We start from the raw sequence: 21,189 nt of genomic DNA on the forward strand, positions 1-21,189 counted from the left end.
GGGGGTGAAAGGAGATGTGAGGGTGCAGCAGTGGGGCTGAGGGCTTACGGGAGAGTCAGAGACTACTGGGAAAGAGGCACAGCAGGTGAGGAACCTGGGAACACTGGGCAGTGTGGTCCCTGCCGCCCCCCTTCCCCCCCCCCCCCCCAAACTGCCCCAGCCTCTGGGATTTCTCAGCTTTGCAATCCTCTTTCGAGTTCAGACCCACAACCTGCTGAGAAAATCTGAAACATACTATGAATTATGGGAATCCAGCACTATGTCTGTGGACACTACAGGCAAGTGACTGTCACGGAGCCTGGCCAACAATCCGAGGAAGCCCTTCAGAGAGGCCCTCAAGCAACTGGATGTGTTGAAAGTTCTACCTTTTGAAATGGGGCCCTGATCTCTTTCTTCTTTAGAATCGAGGTATACTTAATACAGAGCGAAATGCATAGACCTTCAAGGGAGTTTGACGAGTTTTGTTGACCACATATACCTGTATAACCCACGGGATTATACGGGATTATACGGGATTCCCATCCCCCCAGAAAGCGGGGTCAGCGTTCAATGTATCTCTGCTGCCCCTCTGGGGGAGGAAATACTATTGATTTCTCTCACCATAATTCACCATAAATCACCATACCAGATTTGCCTCTTCCAGAATCTCATAAAAACGGACTCATGGTACGTACGTTTCTGTGTCTGGCTTCTTTCCTCAGGATGATTTTTTTGAGCTATTTAAGAGTATCGGTGGCTTGTTCCCTTTTATTGTTGAATGATATCCATTGTATGAATATACCACCAATTACTGATTCCTTTTCTTATTGCTGGGCACTGAAGCAGCTTCCAGTTCGGGGCTATTATGAATAAAGTTGCTCTGATACGAATATTCTGGTAGATATTTTTGTGGACTCGTGTTTTTATTTCCTCTAGGTAAAAATTCAGGGATAGAACTGCAAGTCTGTAGGGTAGATGCATGTGGATATCAGACTGATTTCACATGAAATGATTGTACATTTCCTACTCTACCCAGAACACGGGGCGGCGGGTAGAGTTGTTCTGCAACCTTGGCCCCACTGATTGTTGTCGGTCTTTCCTCTTTTCAATAACAGCCACTGCCATTGGTTATTGTGGTTACAATTCTTATTTCCTCGATGGCTAAGATGTTGAGCATTTTTTTAGGTACTTAATGGCCGTTTGTGTATCTTCCCTGTGGAATGCCTAATGAACTCCTCTGTCCATTTTTATTAGGTTGTTTGTTTCTGTATTAGCAAGTAGGAAGAATATGTATATATTCTGGATATAAACCATGCAGCAGATATATGAATTGAGAGTATTTTTCTCTCAGTCTGTGACTTACCTTTTTTTTTTTTTTTTTAACAATGACTTTCGGTGAGCAGGAGTTTTCACTTTGTTAAAGTCCAAAGTATACATTCTTTTTTCTTTTATTCTGCCTTTTAGGTCCTGTCTAAAAAAATTTTTCCCTTCCCTAAGGATATTAAAATATTCTGGAAGCTTTATATTTCAGCTTAGGTTTTAGCCTGCACCTTCAGGTCTAAGAGTTTTCTCTAATTTGAGGTAAGAAGAGTCAAGGTTTGGGTTGTTTGGTTTTGTTTTTCCACGTGGATATCCAGTTGTTCGAGAACGATTTTGGAAAAGACTTCCCTTCTGTACTGCTTTGCTTTGCCGTCATATCGAAAATCAATGGACCATGTGTATGTGGGTCTGGTTCTGGACCGTCCTTTTTTCTATTTGTATACCTTTCTGCCATTACCACTGTGTCTTGATTACTGTATTTTATAGTAAACCTTTAAATCAGGGTGGGTATGTCTTCCAACTTTGTTCTTCTTCTATAGATTGTTTTGCTGATTCTAGGTCCCTTGCCTACAGATTTTGTCTCTTTTTCAAAAAAAAAAAAAGCTGCAGGAATTTTGCTTGAATGTAGGTTGAATCCAAAGATCAGTTTGGTGAGAATTGATACTGACTCTTGTAATCCATAACATAGTATATCTATATTTAGATCTTTTAAATTTTTCTCAACATTTTGTAGTAAGCAGTATGTAGTTCTTGTACACACTTTGTTAAACTTATCATTAAATATTTTGTTTTTGATGCCATCGTCAGTGACATTGTTTTAAAATCTTTCTTTTCCAATTGGTTATTTCTGGTGTATAGAAATACAATGGATTCTTTGAATATTGATATTGTATATACTTTTGTATATTTCGACTTTGAAAAGCTCACTTATTTTTGTCCTTAGGACTCTGTATTATTAATCAAGTTTTCTGTGAATAAAGATAGGTTTACTGATTCCTTTCTAAACTTTAGCCTCTTTATTTCCTCTTCTTGTCCCCAGTCTTATAGAGAGAGCATTAATCTTTACCCATTAATATATTAGCTGGAGGTTTTTTGTAGATGGCCTTGATCAAATTGAGGACATTTCCTTCTATTCTCAGTTTGCTAAAACTTTTTTTATCATATGAATGTTAAATTTTGTCTAATTTTGTTCTACATCTATTGATAACATCATATGATATATCACTTTTATTCTGTTGACACGTTGGATTCGTTTGGTTGTTTGCAAATGTTAAACCAATCCTGCACTCAAATTACTAATTTTTTGTTAAGTCTTTTGTCTATGTTCACAACAGATCATGTTCTGTAGTTTCTAGCAATATTCTTGTCTACTTTTTGTATCTCAGTTTTTTGGGCCTCACAAATTGAATTGATAAGTATTCCCTCCTCCACTGTTTTCTGTAAGAGATGATATAGGATCCGTATTTTCTCCTTAAATACTTGATAAAATTTTGAAATTCTACTTATGATTCATTGAGCTTCTTAAACCTATGAGTTTATAATTTTCTTCATATTTGGAAAAATTTCAGCCATCATAACTTCAAGTATTTTTCTGTTTCAATATCTCTTTCCTCTCTTTCTGGGACTTGATTTACACATATATTGGAACTTTTGATATTTTTCTAGAGATCCTTATTTCCTTTATTTTCTTTCAGTCTTTTTTTTTTTTTTTTTTTTTTTTTTTGACTTTGTGCTTCAGGGTGTATAGCTTCTACTGCATTGTTTTCAAGCTAACATTTTCTTCTGTAATGTCTAACCTGATGGTAAGGTCATCCACTGTACTTTTCATTTGATGTATATATACTTTTTAATCCTGCCTTTTCCATTTGGTTCTTTTATAGTTTTCCTTTATCTTTAGAATATCTACTTTTCTCTTTTATATTCATACTTTCCTTTAAATTCTTAAACACAATTATATCTTTTTAAAATTTCTGTCTGCTGATTCCATCAGTTCTATCTATTTCTGGGTCTGCTTGTATTGACTGATTTTTCTCTTGGCTCTGGATTACATTTAATGATCTTTGCATGTCTGGTTATTTTTAAATTTATGCCAGACATTATTGGATGCCACATTACTGAGTGACTGGATTTGGTTGTTTTCTTCTGAAGAGAGTTGAGTTTACTTGTGGCAAGTCGTTAATTACATAGAGATTATTTTGATCCTTTTAAGATTGCTTTTAGGCTTTGCTGGGTGTTTCTAGAATAGCCTTTATTTTAGGAATACACTAAGTCTACTCCTAAAGTGTGACTTTTCTATAGTCTTGACTAAATGTTCACGGTGTCCCATGAGGTCTCCCCTCTCTGGCTAGTCAGGATCTCAAATCTCTGAACACAGAATCTCCCAATGCTGTGTGATTTATCTCACCACTCCCTGGTAGTTGTTCTTTCTTCAGTAGTTGTTCTTTGTCCTGCCAACTTTGTGGAATCTTTCCCTGTGCAGGTGCAGCTTTTTATTCAGCCAAAGATTTAAGGAGATCTATGCATATTCTTTCAGCTCCTTCTCTTCGTGGATCCTTCCTCATCATTCCCCAGCCTACGAAATCCCTGCAGCTTCAGTAATCCTATAACTAACTTACTACCTACTAATTTATTTCCCTTTCTAAAAGTTCTCAGGCCTGTGGCACCTTTCGTCCATCATGTGAAAGTAGTTTTTCCTTACATTTTCTAAACATTTACAGCATAAATGCTTGTTTTTGTCCTTCTACCTGTTTTGCTTATTGGTATCTGTATACTTCCTGACTTTCATCTGCCCTTCTGCTTTCGCTCTTCATGTCCTGGCAACTCCTATCCCTGCAGACCACTTGTGCTCAGGAGCCAAGTGTCAGTACAACTTAAGAGATATATATTACATGTTATATACACTTGAATATATATATATTTGTGATCCAATGATAAACACAAAGTCCACTTCAGAGTTGCAGTTTGGAATGATAAAACTCCACAGTTGAAAGATTTCATTGATCTTTAGCAGGGGTTATAGAATGGTTCTGTTTCTAAGTTTTTGGTCATGTGCTCTCTTGAGCTTTCTGCTGGTGTGACTGTAACACCTCTATACGTCTTCCTTTTCTTTCACAAAACTACTCAGGAAAGATAGCCAGTTTCTAACGTCTCTACTTCCAGAGCTTTTGCTCAAAGGTGAGGTGCCTCAGACATTTTGCCTCACGTTCTGGAGCCAGGGTGTGAAAGAGAAATTTGGTTCTAAGAAGTTAGCTTAAAGCACGGACCTTCTAACAGAAATTTAGCTTGGCTATCGTTCCCCTCGTGGTTAAAATTCAAGACATACGCGTCTGGGTAGCGTTCTGGGGTCTTCATGTGTCGGTGCGGTACCATAGATGACCAAGGTTGACACTTCTTTCCTGTGATGGTAGTAGATGATGTGCCTCGATAACTCTGTCCATTGCCTTGGTAGCACTCCTGGACCACAGGAGTTTGTTCAGGTGGTAGTGAAACTGAAATAGAAGAAACCAACTAAGTAATGACTAGAACAGAGATATGGGAAGCAATTTATGATGCAAACAGAGCAGCAGTCTCTTGGAATTAGCTTTGCTTTCTTTTCCACACTGGCGGTCAGACGGACTTGTGAACAAAACAATAGAGCCGTCACACTGTAGAATTTCAATCACGTTCTTTCTTTTGTAAAGACTTAATTTAAAATTCAGGAAAAAACAAATGGGTCAGAGTGCTTTACTTGGAAACTGCACTCATGTGCAAGTTCTTTTTCTTGGATGTCCACTGGGTGCTCATGAGAATAGATGGGTAGGAGCCCAGAGGCACATTCAATAGTGTAAGCTGCACATGATGACTGGCTTCCAGTGGGGGCAGAAATGAAATCCTTGTGTGTGTGTGTGTGTGTGTGTGTGTGTGTGTGTGTGTGTGTTTCCCCAGGCCTTTTGCTTATACAAAGCCAAAGCCTTAATCTGATGGGAGATGGGGCAGGAAATCGTTCTGCACCCAAGAGTGCAGGCAAAGTGTCCACTGTTTCTCAGGGAGGGATAGAGGCAAAGATCTATTCCCCTGGAAAAGGGACAGGGAATTCTCCGGTGCTCAGAATCCTTCATTGACCCAGAGCAGAAGTCTGGTACTCTTCCACTTAAGACCCACCACAGATACAAGTTGGAATTTAGTTCCATGGAAAGAAGGAGCAAGAACATTAAGAAAACACTACGTTTAAAGCCCAAGTGCACAGAGTCCATCTAAGAGTGAGGGTAGATCAGGAAGGTGGAGAATGCTTACCTCCACCAAAAGCTTAGCATTGAGTAACAAGAAATAGCAGTCTGTCACTAAAAGCAGGTTTAGAGCAAGAGCCCTCTGTGATGCAAGCATGTAGTGACTGCTAAAAACTAAGACCGGATTAGGAATCCTAAGAAAACTCTTGAGCACCCCCAAACTTTACTGTAAGGAATGTGAAGGAATGTGAAGGGGATATGAGGAATGTGAAACCTGCTTAAAGCAAAAGCAGCAAACGACAACTCAAATTCTGTTCATCTTCTGATTAGATTGACTCAGTTACCCACACAAGCTGCTTACAGAAGGAGGGTGTCCATTTCAAAGTGTAAGTACTATTTACTGCCATCGCTACTATTCTTCTACACATAATGTCCCACATTTGATAAAAAATAACAAGGCACACTAAAAAAGCCAGTAATAAAGAAATTAATAGAGCCAGACTCAGAGATGACCAGAGCAGACTATCAGAGATTGTCAGGTAGCTATGATGAATACGCTGAAGTATCTCATAGGAAAGGTGAACGAGATATATGAATAGGTGAAGAATTTCAGCAGAGATAGAAAGGATAAAATGCAAATGATAGAAATTTAAAAAACATGATATTAGAGACGAAGAATTCCTTTGATGGGCTGATCTGCAGACTAGACACAACTGAAAAGAGAATCAGAGAACTTGAAAATAGGTTAATAGAAATGATCTAAACTGGGGCTCCTGGTGGTTCAGATGGTTAAGTGTCTCACTTGGGCTCAGATCATCATCTCACAGTTCACGAGTTTGAGCCTCACATCAGGCTCACTGCTGTGAGCACAGAGCCCACTTCAGATCCTCTGTCCTCCTTCTCTCTCTCGGCCCCTCCCCCAGTCATTCTCCCTCAAATACATAAATTAAAACTTAAAAAAAAGAAATCATCTAAACTGACACACAAAGAGAGGAAAAAAGTGGAAGGGAAAAGAAGAATATATAAGAGGTATCAGGTAATATGAAAGGGTAATTAGAGTCTAAAAAAGGAAAACAGAAAGAGAGAGAGCAGGAAAAAAATATTTTCATAATAATGTCTGAGAATTTTATAAGAGTGACGAAAATCATCAATCCACACATACAGGAAGCTCAGAGAACCTCAAGCAGGATAGATACAAGATGTAAATAAATGGACAACACATGTGGACCTACCACAATGAAACTGCTGAAAACCAAAGATGAGACAAAATCTTGAAGGCAGCCAGAGAAAAAGGAAGTATGAAATACTTAGGAACAAAGATAAGATTTCTGGTCAGAAGCTATTCTAAACAGAATATCATGAAAGTAGTGAAAGAAAAAAAAATGAGCCTAGAATTCTACACCCAACAAAATTATTTTTTCAACTGAAGGCAAAATGGAGACTTTTTAAGACATACAAAAGCTGAAAGACTTCATTAGCAGCAGATCTGTACTACAAAAAATGTTAAAGGTTAAGTTTTTTTTTTACAGAAGAAATATGATACCAGATAGAAATTTGAATCTTCAAAAAGAAATGAAGAACATAAGCACTTTAATTTATAATCACTTTGAAAGGTGACTATTCGGGCAAAAATAGTATCAATATATTGTGAGATTTATAACATAGTAGAAGTAAGCCCTTTGGGAAAGGTAGCACGACACTGCAGGGAGGAAGTGGAAATACAGTGTTCTAAGATTCTGGCATTTCAAATATAGGAGACTAATATCATTTGAAGGTGGAATGTGATAAGTTAGAGATGGACATTGTAGATATTGGAAAAAACTAGTAAAAACATTAAAATTGGTTTAACTAATAAGCACGTAGCGGTGATAAAAGAGAACCAAAAATATTGAGTGAACACAGAGGCAGAGGAAGATTGAAAAAAATAACAAAAATCAAACAGGACAAGTAGAAACAACTTTTAAATCCAACCATATTAACAATTATATTAGGGGCACCTGGGTGGCTCGGTTGGTGAAGCGTCCGACTTCGGCTCAGGTCATGATCTCACGGATCATGAGTCCAAGCCCTGTGTCAGGCTCTGGGCTGACAGCTCGGAGCCTGGAGCCTGCCTCAGATTCTGTGTCTCCCTCTCTCTCTGCCCTTCCCCTGATCTCTCTCTCTCTCTCTCTCTCTCTCTCTCTCAAAAGCAAATAAAAACATTTAAAAAATGAAAAATAAATAAGAATAAAAATAAAGCAATTACATTAAATGCAAATGCTAAACATCTCAGTTAAAAGGCTGAGAGAAAAGAGGTATCATACAAACAATAGTGAAAATGGAGCTGTAAGGGCTGTGTTCCTACAAGTGAAAGCAGACTGAAGCGGGCAGTCTTTCCAAAGTTAAGGGGAGGCATTACATAATGATGAATGGGTCATTTCTTCAAGAAGACATAACAATCCTAAATGTATATATGCCTAACAAAGAGTTCCAGAATGGATAAAGCAAACACAAGACCAAGAAGATATGGACGAATCCATAGCTCAAGTTGGAGACATCACCATTCATCTCTCAGAAATCTATAGAACAGAGATAAAAACAAAAATTAGGAAGGATTCAGAAGAGCGAAACAACACTAACCCACCCGTCCTAACTGGCCTTCGTAGAACACTACCCGACAACAGCAGAGCTACCTGCTTTTCAAGAGCACGGGGCACATTCACCAAGACAAGCATATTCTCGACCTTAAAACAAGCCTCAACAAATTCAAAATCATTGAAATCATACAGCATGCTCTCTGAACAGAGCAGAAGGAAACTATAAACAAAGCTACTGTGTCCTGTGGCCCCACTGAAGTGGAAAAACCCAGAATGCCTCGGGGCCCTCGGTAAGCTCTCATTCCCCTTCCTTACCTGGGGTGTCCAAATGTTCTGAGGACAGTGGCGAGGACTCACAGGACGGGATCTGACAGTATTCCCACCTCACTTCGCTGTTGGTCGTATAGCACCACGGAGTTGTTTCTCCATCAGGGTTGCGACAGTAGTTTTCATCCAAATTTCTGAAAAAGAAGTGATTGGGAATCCAGGTTTTCAAAAAGGCTCAATAAATAATGGTGCATGCATGCTTGTTGATGGTGATATTGGGGATGCACCCAGCTAATTCTCCAGAATGACACAAATCAAGTAACAGGCGGAAACTTAAGCACAGAGGGATTCCGCAGGACCCGCAGAATTATGGCACCGATGCTTCTCACTGGCAAATGATGGGACTATACGCCTCAACTGTGGATAGTGAAGCAAAATAGGTCTTTTGCTGTGGGCTGGGTGCTATGCTCAATGTGGAAAACACAGTGGGTATTTTCCAGACCGTTTCTGCCTCAAGAAGGATACATCATAGCTGTAGAATTTAAGTGTTCTCAAACCTTTCTGTGCGTTTAGTGGGGAGCTTTCCAAAATACGTTGTCGGGACCCACTTCCGAGTTTCTGATCTAGTGGATCTGGACAGGGCTCAAGAATCGGCATTTGGAACAAATTCTGATGATGCCAGTGCTGCTGGTCTGGGGAACCACACTTAAAGAACGAGTGTTAGAGGAAAGGCAGTGTGAAATTTCACTTCCTTGTGTATGACTTGGCCAGTTCTCATTCGAGAATGCTTTAATGTTGGTTCCTCTAGTAACAAAGCCAAGGCCAAGTCAGTGGGATTTCACATTCCATTCAGCAGACAGGGATTGAGACCAGAGGCGGACTTACTTGCAAGGGAAGTTTTCAGGGGTCCTGTTGTGCTTGTGAGGGGTCTGTTCGCTCCAGCGCTGACAAGTATGTCCAGATACGGTGAGGGACACCTTCCCTCGGTAGTTTTCACCTTTGCCTTTCAGACACTCATACGTTGGACCAGAAGTTGGGGGTGGTGTTGCTTGAATGGAGGTAATAAATTACTATGAGTATTTTAAAAATAAAGACTGCACAGATGGATATTGTAGGAGGGATGGAGACAGGGAGAATCAGCCTGTCTTTGGCTCATCCTCTCTTGGAATCTGGCATTTGAAAATTGTCCATCATTTTCAAAAGAAGTTGACTTGGTAGAGTTTATTAGATCATCTAATGAGGAACTCTTCCCAAGACAAGACCCTTGGAGTGGATGCTTCTTTCTATATTTTCTCTGCTCAGTTCATCATTCATGGTAAGAGTCACATATGCCAATGATACAACTTCCTTTGCAATGAATAAATTATTCACTGAGTAAACATAACTGGAGAACACCCAGCATTCCATAAAGCCAAACAACAAGGAGCCCACTGAAAGAAGGCAAAAATTACCTCCAAGGAAAAGCGCATGCATACAGAAATCAAGAAATTCTTGAGAGGAAAAAAAAAAGATGACAAAATAATTGATATTCATAAAGGGGAGCACCTGATAACCTTCAGAGTCCCAAAGCACGATTGTGACATCAAAGAACAGGAAGCCACCATCAAGGTCTCCTGCATCTTCTTTAACCTTTGATGACTGTCCTTGTCTAAATGTTTAGTCCTCTGTTACAGGTTCTCACAGAAGGAAAACATAAAATTGTTTCTTCCAAGTCATTCCTGCCAAGTCTTCCCCTGAACACTATCTTTCTGCTGCTCTCTCACAAGTCTGGCTTACTGAAAAACTGCACATCCAGAGAGATCGCTTTGTTTACAAAGCAACAGTCACGAGGAACCCGGATTAATTTGAAATCCATGTATCAGAAAGCATGGGTCTGTTGCCCTTGTGCACTAGAGAAAAGTAGGATAGCAGAGATACTTCCCCCAAACCTGCATTGAACTGTACTTGGAAGAGGCAAGAAAAACAACAACGAAAACATAATCAGTAGAAGCTCTGATCAATTACCTACAGTCATCAATAAATTGTTTTAAAAGAGCAATTATATCCCACGGGACCTATAAGGCACGTTTTAGGCACAGCGCTCGAGCCTGATGCAAGGTTTCCGTTTGTTTTTGTTTGTTTGTTTGTTGTTGTTTGCTTGTTTTGTTTTGTTTGTTTGTTTCTATCTCCAGGGCATAACAGGTGAGGATCCCTGAGGGCTGGGCAGGAGCCATACTTACTACAGCGCGGGATGTCACAGAATTCCCAGCGTTTGTTGGGATCTGTGGTGAAGCACCACGGGCGGGGCTCCCCATCAGGGTTACGGCAGTAATTCATCTTCAGGTTCTTGTTTGGAAATCTGAAGGGGTAAGAAGGATTTTAATAGCACCGAGCATTTACATTTATGGGTGAGAATCCCTTCAAATGAGCCAATATTGAGCATCTGCTGTGTGCTAGGCACAGTCAGGCACCCAAGGAAATGACTGGATGAGAGCTGTCCTCAAAGAGGTAACTATCTCATTAGAAAGATTAGCTCACTATTCCAAGGGCTGTTTTTCTAACAGTGTATATATGCAAAAATCACAGGCCTTCATCATTTGGGCCATCTGGAAAATTAATGTAGGCAAACTCCAGCTATTCAGCTGCAAATGATAGCCATTTTAAAATACTAAGAACTCACTGACCAGGGATGGTCATCTAAGACCAGGGATGGTCATCTTGACCAGGGATAGTCAAGAAGTTGGCATCTTCATAACTTAAAGGAATGGTCCTTCTGGTCTACCAGGTTCCGGTCCTGTTAGCCTTTAAGCTTATAGAAACTGGAAGGGAGAAGGTATACTCCTGAAGCACTTGGCCAAATAGTGTCCCAGGGACCTCAGCAGGGACCTAGTGACGGAGACTATGAGATGCACGGCAAGCCTGTGGCCATTTGGGCTTATTTCACGTCCCTGTCTGAAGCTGTGAATATTCAGTCAGGAGGTAGAGCACAACCAGCAGTGGCTTAAACAAGCCTCTTCTAGTCTCTGGAAAGTGAATTTATCCAGTCTGGGCCTTGAGGCCTTTCCCGTATTTCTCCTTTGAAGGCAAATGACAACGGCTGTGTTTCAAGCGAGCCCTGTGGAATGGGATGTATAGAAATTCAGGGGAGTTGTGAGCCACAGTGAAATCCGTGGCTTAGTCCCATTTCCTATGAGTTTTATAAGGCCCATTACGAGGCATTTTCCAGTACAATTAGTGTGAGAAGGAAGACCCAGAAAACCTTACTCTAGGAATCGTCATTACTTTCCAGATCATGGATTCTTATTCCTATTATAAATTCATGATCCCCTTTGAAACTCTGGTGGAAGTTGAAAATCCTCACCCCGGAAAAATGCACTGATATAAATACACATAAAACGATGGGGGATTCACAATCCCTAAGACCCGTCCGTAGATCATACATTAGGAAGCTTTGAATCTCATCAGTATAAAGGAAAAGGAAAGGAATAAAGAGAGGAGGGAAATACTTGGAAAATACACAAGTGAGATGTATCTGTATTTCTCACAATTCAATGTGCGTATGAATCAGCCAGGAATCTGGCTATAATGCAAATTCAGATTCAGAGGGTCAGAGATTCTCCATTTCCAACCAACTCTCAGATGATATCACTCCTCTCTGCCCCACATTTTGAGTAGCAAGAAATTATACCTCAGTTGCAATGGTGCGGGAGAATACACACTTTCAAAACATCAGATGTGTTCTCTTCCTGAGGCATGCGAAAACATCCAAATAACATTAAACGCTCCCTAGAGGTGTAGAGTTGTAAACGTCTAATTGCTTTTCCAGTAAGACTTACTTGGAAGGAATATATCCGTGAGCATGTGGGGTTTGAGAGTTCCAGGACTGGCATTCGATTCCAGAGATGGTCTTGGAAATTTTGCCCTCATAGTTTTCTCCACTGCAGTGCATACATTCATCTGGGCAGAATGGAGAAGGAGGAAAGGAATGAAGGAAGAAACGGAAATGGAGGAATCAAAAAAGAGTAAAAAGTAGCAATGCCTCAAATACCACTTGCTACTTGTTCATTTGCATTTTCCAACAATCACTTGACAATGAAATTGCTGCAAGCACTCTTCTAATACACTTTAAAACGTCATTCTCTCTTCCAAAGAGTAAAATTCATGATTTCGGTCAATACCCCCTCAACTATTATACTCATGACCACGTCCAGAAATTCCGTAACGCCCTGTTCCTCAAACTGGGATCCACTGGCCCTTGGTGGGTGGGAAGGGTATGGGGAGAAGGTGCACGAATCCTCAGAAATCTATAAGTTCTCTACGAAGATTTTTAAATACTTGATGTCTTCATTTCAATAACAGTCTTTAGAAATTTCTAGGAAGTTATTCTGATCACGTGGATGACTGCCAGTGAGTTGGATTTTAGTGCTTGAGTTTTTGTTGGTGCTCAAGGCCTCCCCGGAGACCAATATTCACCTAAAGTGACAGGGCTTCTCTTTTTATATTATAGCAGTAGCCCCTCCTTATCCGTGGCTTTGTCTTCTGTGCTTCAGTTATCTGTGGTGAACCGCAGCCCGGAAGCAGATGATCTGACCTATCGTCAGAGGGTCGACAGTAGCCCAAGGTTACATCACAATGCCTACGACATTTCCCCTTGCTGCGTCTCATCTTGTAGGCATGTTATCATCTCACGCCACCACCAGAAGGGAGGATATGGTACAATAAGATATGGAGGTGGGGAGGCCGCATTCACGTAACTTTGATTACAGTTATTGTGTGTGTATAGTGTATTGTCATAATCACTCCCCTTTGTCATAATCACTCCCCTTTATTATCACTTATTGTTGTTCATCTCTTACTATGCCTTATTTATAATTAAACTTTATTGTATGTAGGTACAGGGAAAAAGACAGTATACACAGGGTTCTGTACTGTCTACAGTTTCAGGTATCCACAGTGGGGCTTGGAACGTATCCCCTGCGGATAAGACGGGGTTGGGGGTGGGGGGGCACTCTTGTACTGAGAAGCAAGACTGGTTGTTTTTTGCACTCCTACATTATTTAAAAACTGAAACTTTGGTCTGGAGTTCTTTTTTTTTTTTCCTCCCATTTACATTTTCTTTCTTTCTTTCTTTTTGGAATTATTGGAATAACATGGTGCAGTGGAAGAATCCATGATTTTAATTTTTACGGAATGATAACGAAACCAGAGGCGGACTTGATACAAAACTGATGCTTTCATGTCATTTAAGGGCCAAATGACCTCACGACACCATATACCAGTAAGGCATCTCTGTGGTTGGAACGAAGACGGGAGAAGTGAGCTGTCGCACCGTGCATATACAATCCACACTGCCACACAAATTCCGCCCTCATCCATTCCCCTTTTGCACCGATAAATGTGGCAGAAAATAGAAAACGAAGAAAAGTTTTTCAATAGGAGGTTCTTAAAGTTTTTAGCATTTACTCTCAAGGTACGCTATTCAACTGGTTGGTCCTCAAAGATAGCGGATTGCTGGTTTAAAAACCCGGGTTGGTGCTTGGCTTTGACAAAACAGCAAAGTCTACCGCATTAAATGAATACATGTATTTGGATTTTACTGATGCTGTGGTTCTAACGATTTAATCGCAAATCTGTTTTTGGCTTTATGCTGTGTAAGAGCTTTAAGCGTAAGAAAAGGTATCTAGGAGGGGCGCCTGGGTGGCTCCGTTGGTTAAGCGTCCAACTTCAGCTCAGGTCATGATCTCACGGTCCGTGAGTTCGAGCCCCGCGTCGGGCTCTGGGCTGACAGCTCAGAGCCTGGAGCCTGCTTCGGATCCTGTGCCTCCCTCTCTCTCTGCCCCTCCCCTGCTCATGCTCTGTCTCTCTCTGTCTCAAAAATAAGTAAAAACATTTTTAAAGATTAAAAAAAAAAGAAATGGTATCTAGGGGCATCTGGGTGGTTCAGGCGGTTAAGCATCCGACTCTTGGTTTCAGCTCAGGTCACGATCTCATGATTCATGAGATCAAGCCCCACGTCAGGCTCTGCACTGACAGTGCAGAGCCTGCTTGGGATTCTCTCTCTCCCCCTCCCCCTCTGCTTGCTCACGCTCTCTATATCTCAAAATAAATAAATAAACTTAAAAAAAGAAATTGTATCTGGAATTTACATCTACTTTGATACTTGTACATATTGAAACAACATTTAAATAAAAATAATTGAGGCCAATAAATAGGGATGAGTCTGAGCAAATTTTTGGTCTTTTCCCAGAGGTATACACATTACTCGATTTTGTCAAACATGCCACTAATTGATTGTTAATAATATCCTTGTAGGGAATCGCTCTACAGCACGTTACAGATAGATGGCAGATGTGAGAACATTTTCTAGAGCCGCTCCTGACCTTCACACTCTGGAATGTCGCAGTAGTCGAACCTCTGGTTTGGGTCTGTGGTGTAGCACCAGGGTCCGTCCTCGTCATTGTCGGGGTTCCTGCAGTAATTCTCCTCCAGCCCCTCCAAAGGGTACTTATCAGGTGAATACCTGTAGAGCATGGGAAAGAATCCCCGTGACTATACAGCTGACCCTTGAACAACACAGTTCAAGCCCAGTGAAGCCCAGGGTGAGCCCAGTGAAGGGCTCAGTTTCACAACCACGAGATCACGACCTGAGCCAAAATCAAGAGTCAGATGCCTAACCAGCTGAGCCACCCAGGCGCCCCAGGGGTCAAATGTGTTTTAAAAGTCAGTATGCTGGGGCACCTGGGTGGCTCAGTCGGTTAAGCGGCCGACTTCGGCTCAGGTCATGATTTCACGGTCCATGAGTTCAAGCCCCGAGTCAGGCTCTGTGCTGACAGCTCAGAGCCTGGAGCCTGTTTCAGATTTGGTGTCTCCCTCTCTCTGACCCTCCCCTGTTCATGCTCTGTCTCTCCCTGTCTCAAAAATAAATAAATAAAAAAAAGTTAAAAAAAATAAAAAATAAAAGTCAGTATGCTGTTAGGAAGGCAGAATGAGATGCCATTCCCATCTGAGGTTCAAGGTTCTGTCATCCAAATGCATTTCCGCTATGTGCTTCAGCATTTGTGTTGTCTGATTTCCAATGCTCTACTGTTAGACTGCTTCAGCATAGTAGCTAATATTACCATTATTATGATATTGACAGGTGAGCTAATATTACTATTATGATATTGACAGGTGAGTCTCAGAAGTAGAGCCAAAGTGTTTTTATGCACAGTCAGTAGAAATATAAAGACCTCAAAAGCCTGCCAAATTCTTGATTCCTTCCAAACACCTGCTTTTTTCAGGTAACCTTCACTCTGTCAAAATAGTGGTAGTTAATGCCATTTCTGTCTGTGTGAACAATGCACCAGGCATCACTGAAATCTTCCTCTACATTCTCTCATTTAGCTTTAATAAAACCCCTAAAGGGAAACATGTTATTATCCCTATTGTACAGATGAGAAAACTGAGGCACAGCAACGTCAAACAAAATACATCTTGCCTCAGTGTGAACACCTAATTAACTAGCATCTCAAGTTCAAATCAACCTGTCTGATTCCAAATGCGTGGGGGTGGGTAAAGTTAAGCTCATTTCCAGCTCTAGAAATTAGATGCTGTGTCGAGATAAAAATTAGATCAAAAGCCCAAGACTTAGAGTCTAAATGGCAGATTTCATTTCTGTTCTTCTATGTACCTGTTTTTGATAAAGTGCCTCCCGGGGCCTCAGTTTCCTCATCTGCTAGGGTCAAGATGGCCTAGATTATCTCTAAAGCCCCTGACACTCCATGACTTTGCCTTTTGGTTTGATCGTTTTTCCTCTATAAACCATATGTCTTGGGAATATCATATCTGCCAATGGCAATTTTTTTTGGGGGGGTGGGCGGTCATATACACTAAATTCTACTTGATAAGCACTGTCACTAAGAATTGATGAGAATTGTTACTGTTAATGCCACCTAATGCCATACTGGGGAAAGCACAAAAAGAATGACACGAAAATAATAATAGGCAAGTTGCAGGATAATCAGTTTTTCGTTTATGTTCTATTTGCTTTGTAATGTTGAGGTGAACACGTGGGGAGGGTTCTCACTTGATATGTTTGGGTTAGACTAATTCTGTCCTAAACAGGATCATCTGTGCTCTTTTCTGAGTCACCTGGGATTCGTGGTTTTACTGTTCTTTTCCACTAGGCATCCTTCCACGTTCCAGGTCTCCCAAAACAGTACACACACAAGAGCAAATGAGACCATTCTCTGCTTTTGTGCTATAAATAACTGACCCGTTCCACATCAACCTCAATAAGGCTCTCTCCAGACCGGTTTATTCGCATATTCTGTTTGATTTAGAAGTAATGGCGGCGGGGGGGTGGGGGAGTGGGTGCTACGCCTCGGTGGCTCAGTCGGTTAAGGGTCGGACTTTGGCTCAGGTCATGATCTCACGGTTCATGGGTTCGAGCCCCGTGTCAGGCTCCATACTGGTACAGAGCCTGCTTGGGATTCTCACTCTCTCGTCTCTCTCTACCCCTCCCCGTTCATGCTTTCTCCCTCTCTCTCTCTCTCTCTCAAGATAAATAAATAAACTTAAAAAAAAGTAATGGGGATCATTGTAAATATCACAGGCGAACACAGAGATGAGAGTCTTACTTAGGTTTGTGCGGAGCATTGTCACTCCATTTTTGACAGGTGACACCATTCTTCGTTTTGGACATCGTCCCCCTGTAGCTCTTCCCGTTTCCAGTCTTGCACTCTGAAAGATAGACTGAAGGGGGATCCACACAGCGGTCAAGACCTCCACAAGAACCACCACCAAGAAGCCCTGTGCTGCTTAGTCATGTGGAAAAAATTCGCATTCGAGACATCGTTTTCCTACTCCTTGAAAGACCATGTTGTGCATTTTACATCTGCGTGAGAGCTGCAGTTCACCAAGCTGTTTGGTGCTTTGGTTTATTCAAAGCCACAGCCCCTCTGTGTACCAGGTACCAGGCTGGGTGCTGGAGACACACGGAGGGGAGAACAGAGGCCCTACCCTCATGGAGCTTGCAGTCTAGGGGAGGCAGAGGGGCCGGTGACAGAAAGTAATCAAGGTCACAGATCATGAAATGAGACAACCTCACGGTCACACACGGAACAGACAGAACAAATAACATGAGGAGAGAGTCAAAGGGAATGGGGAGGGGGCTTTTCAGAGGTGGAAAGAGATCCAAGCCACTTCTGTTTTTTGAGGCTCCCAGTATTTTAGATATGGAAAAAAAAATGTCAAACAGAGTTATACGCTTGAGAGTACACAGTAGACATTCTCAACTAGCCTCCATTTAAGCAACTCACTGGTCAGCCAGTAGAAGTCTCCAGCCCATTTTTAAAATACACTGTCAGATGCCCACCTGTGTTCTCCATGTGATAAGGTGGGCACCTGTGGCTGGCAGGCCGCTTTCCAGTGTGCCCACCCACTTCTGTTCCCACCAGTTGGATTTTACACTTAGAAGAGTCAACTATTTTCATCATTAAACTTTTGATACAGCTGTATTTGATTTAAGATGATCTAAACTGAGAAATGAATGTGAAAAAAAAATCAAAGATGAATTAAAAAAAAAAAAGCTAAGATGAATGCTTTGAAGGACTCGAAAGACTCTAATCGTCTTTAAAAAGGCTATCAAGGGGCGCCTGGGTGGTTCAGTGGGTTAAGCGGCCGACTTCAGCTCAGGTCACGATCTCACGATCTCGCGGTCCGTGAGTTCGAGCCCCGCGTCGGGCTCTGGGCTGATGGCTCAGAGCCTGGAGCCTGCTTCCGATTCTGTGTCTCCCTCTCTCTCTGCTCCTCCCCTGTTCATGCTCTGTCTCTCTCTCTGTCTCAAAAATAAATAAATGTTAAAAAAAAAATTTAAAAAAAAAAATAAAAAGGCTATCAAACCCACTGAGGGCAATCCATTCATACTGTTGGCTATATAATTTTGGGTGGGAAATCCTAAAAACACAAAGGTATTTTACAGTCAGACTGATTAACAGATGTCTCTAGACCTTGCTTCACTTCAAAGAGATGAAAGGCACTTATCCTAGACGGTGCGCTTAGAGCGGAGTTTGCGCAGGAAATGACCTGATAATTGCTATTGGTGGCCCCATATTCGAAGAAAAAAGCTTCCACTCCTCATCAAAAGGTGCCAATGTGAATTGTGTTTTCTATGAAAACACAAAATACGTACGGTCTATTTGTGTCATCTTTTACGATTTCCTGCCAAGTTTTTAAATTAATTTGATCAATTATCTGGGGCAAGTACTTCTAACACACCCACAGCAAGCAAATGCTTTTAACTCAAGTTCGTGTATGAAGACTCCAAATATATCTTCATTTGATAAGCTATGGCAGTAGACATACTTCAGTGATCAAAAGTATAAACTGAAGGCACTTTGGAGGCCCAGGGGTCCGGGGAGACTTTTCAAAGAAGGTGATGTTTGAGCCGAGACGCGGGAGGTGAGAAGGGTCCGGCCGCGGAAAGAACAGAAGAGGGCCTCAGCATGGGGGTGTGTGCCTGGCATGTGGGAGGAACAGATACAAGCCTGGAGTAGAAAGGCCTAGTGAACCAGCAAATGGGGTGGGCTTAAATAGTACAGGTTCCAGTCATAGTAGGTTAAGTATTTGGATTTTATCCTAAAGGCATGAAGAGTAGCAAGCAGGGAAGTTACAGCCCATCTGCGGCCATGGCCTGGCCGGTGATAGTGATGGCTTAGACCCAGGTGGTGGCAGTGACCGTGGTGGGGAGGGGCAGATGTAAATGGGATCTGACATGGAGTATTCCCAGAAAAACTCAGGCAGGGAATTTAGCAGCGGGTCGATGTGCTACAGTAAAGAAACAAGCACCACAAAATGACTTGACTTTTGACTTTTTACCTCTCTTCTGTTTGTATGTACCCACTAGAGTTTATATAACCTTTTGCTCCTTTCCATCACCTTGAAAACAAGCCACTATTCAACTACTCATGCTAAGCCTAGCGATCACCCCCAAGCTCCTTCTGGTTAACAATTTACGAAGGATTTATTTAAATGTTAGCATTTTGCAGAGAAAATCCTACCGGTCTATTTTTTTAAAAAATCTACTAGGTAACCCTATATAGCTCACCCTGCACTGACTTGTAAAAATGAATAACTTCAACAGATAAACTTCAGATTGACTCTGCACTTGAATCTTGAGAATTAGAGATAAACATGGGGCGCCTGGGTGGCTCAGTCGGTTAAGCGTCCGAATTCAGCTCAGGTCCTGATCTCACTGTCCGTGAGTTCACGTCGGGCTCTGTGCTGACAGCTCAGAGCCTGGAGCCTGTTTCGGATTCTGTGTCTCCCTTTCTCTCTGCCCCTCCCCCACTCATGCTCTGTCTCTCTGTCTCTCTCTCTCTCTCTCTCTCAAAAATAAACATTAAAAAAAATTTTTTTAAAGAATTAGAGATAAATAATGGTAAGAAAGGGAGTATAGTAGGCATACAACTAATTAAACCTCAGAAGATGAACCAAGGCACAGAAGTAATCCTAACCTAAGGAAATGCTTCAGAAAATCTTATTTTGAGTTTTGTGGTGAGATTAGAGAGAATGTTGCAGGTCATTGTCAATAACGCATGATACAGGATGTTTCTTGTTGTCTTTCACACCTGTGACACAGTATATTTGGAGAGCTACGTTGTTATTATAAATAGTCTTACTCCTAGCCAACAACAGAGTACAGAGTAGCTTTTAAAATGTCACACAATCACTGAAATCTTCAGGCATACTTAATGGGATTTGGCATATCTAAAAGGACATACAATTTTCATAGGAGTCTAGCCCATCTGTCATCCTAAACAATGGGATTCTTGATCCAGAATTTTCAAAGAAATTATGGAAAAGCAACGGGGCTTGCACATTTTCAAAAGATCGTATTTCTGAGCCTGAGGTAAATGCAGACTGTGACGTAAAAACATCTGTAAAGTTAAAAATGAAAATATATTGTCTGTATACAAATGTTACTGAGGATTTAAGGCACCTCAGTTTTTCTATTTCCCCAGGCTTCAGTCCAGAAGCCAGGGCCCGAGGACCATGGTCCCTGCAGAATAAAAAGTCACGATCATAAGGAACGTTTAGACTCCCCTCTCCTCAAAGTTGAATATCTTATTTTCAGGGTTATAGAGGTAGAAGTGATTTTGTCAGTTCAATTCCTTCATTTTCAAATCAACAAAAATGAAATCTAAAGGGGGAAATAATATGTACTCAATATATAATATAATATATATCAATATATATTGGATTCGTGACCAAATCTTACCGTGAGTCTGAACTCAATTTCCCTGCGTGATAGTGTCTCCATTCTCTGGTCTAGCTGCTAAAGGACAGATATAAAAGAGGAAGTGGGGGGGGGGGGAGGAGGGGAGGGGGGAAGATGTGGGGAGGAAAAGAAGGACAGGAACAGGAGGAAGAAACATTGTACTCACTCTTCTTTTCAAATAAAACCACATCTCTCATCCTGAAGACAGCCGAATTCTTGCTGTTTTCAGCCATGATCACACAATGTTGCTCTTTACTGTGATATTGGAATGACCTGCAGAAGAAAATCAGGAAACACAACAAATGCTTTCCCCTATTAAAGGAAAGCAAACCTGTGTTCATAAATAAGAGACTCAAAAGGTAATTGTATCTCTTGATGGGTCACGGAGCTCAGAATGTTTCCTTTCCATTGAATTTGGTCCAGTTATCAGTCAAGTGCTGTGAAAGGACACATCAACGTGGTAATTATTCTTGTGTTCTTCCACCTTTGCCTTCTCCTCCTCTAAAGTTTCTCTTTCTGTTTCAACTTCTCTGCTTCTCTGCTCTTTCTTCACTTTTCTTTTTTTTTTCTTTTTTCTTTTTTTTTTTTAGTTCAGTGCTAGAAT

General features: G+C 41.3%; 1 protein-coding gene across 1 annotated transcript in view; it reads right to left on the reverse strand.

Moving 5' to 3' along the window:
* PLG (plasminogen) overlaps positions 1–21,189 on the reverse strand; it is a 43,800-nt gene that overhangs the window by 16,594 nt on the left and 6,017 nt on the right. The window contains exons 3-10 of the mRNA XM_060617041.3: positions 20,752–20,858; positions 16,945–17,059; positions 14,707–14,846; positions 12,163–12,283; positions 10,567–10,685; positions 9,233–9,395; positions 8,396–8,541; positions 4,622–4,787 (exon numbers count right to left, since the gene is read on the reverse strand). Of these exons, the coding sequence (XP_060473024.1) occupies positions 4,622–4,787; positions 8,396–8,541; positions 9,233–9,395; positions 10,567–10,685; positions 12,163–12,283; positions 14,707–14,846; positions 16,945–17,059; positions 20,752–20,858 (1,077 nt within the window). The remainder of the gene's footprint in view (positions 1–4,621; positions 4,788–8,395; positions 8,542–9,232; positions 9,396–10,566; positions 10,686–12,162; positions 12,284–14,706; positions 14,847–16,944; positions 17,060–20,751; positions 20,859–21,189) is intronic.

This window comes from Panthera onca, chromosome B2 (assembly GCF_046562875.1).
Source record: "Panthera onca isolate mPanOnc1 chromosome B2, mPanOnc1 haplotype 2, whole genome shotgun sequence".
Taxonomy (NCBI): Eukaryota; Metazoa; Chordata; class Mammalia; order Carnivora; family Felidae; genus Panthera; species Panthera onca.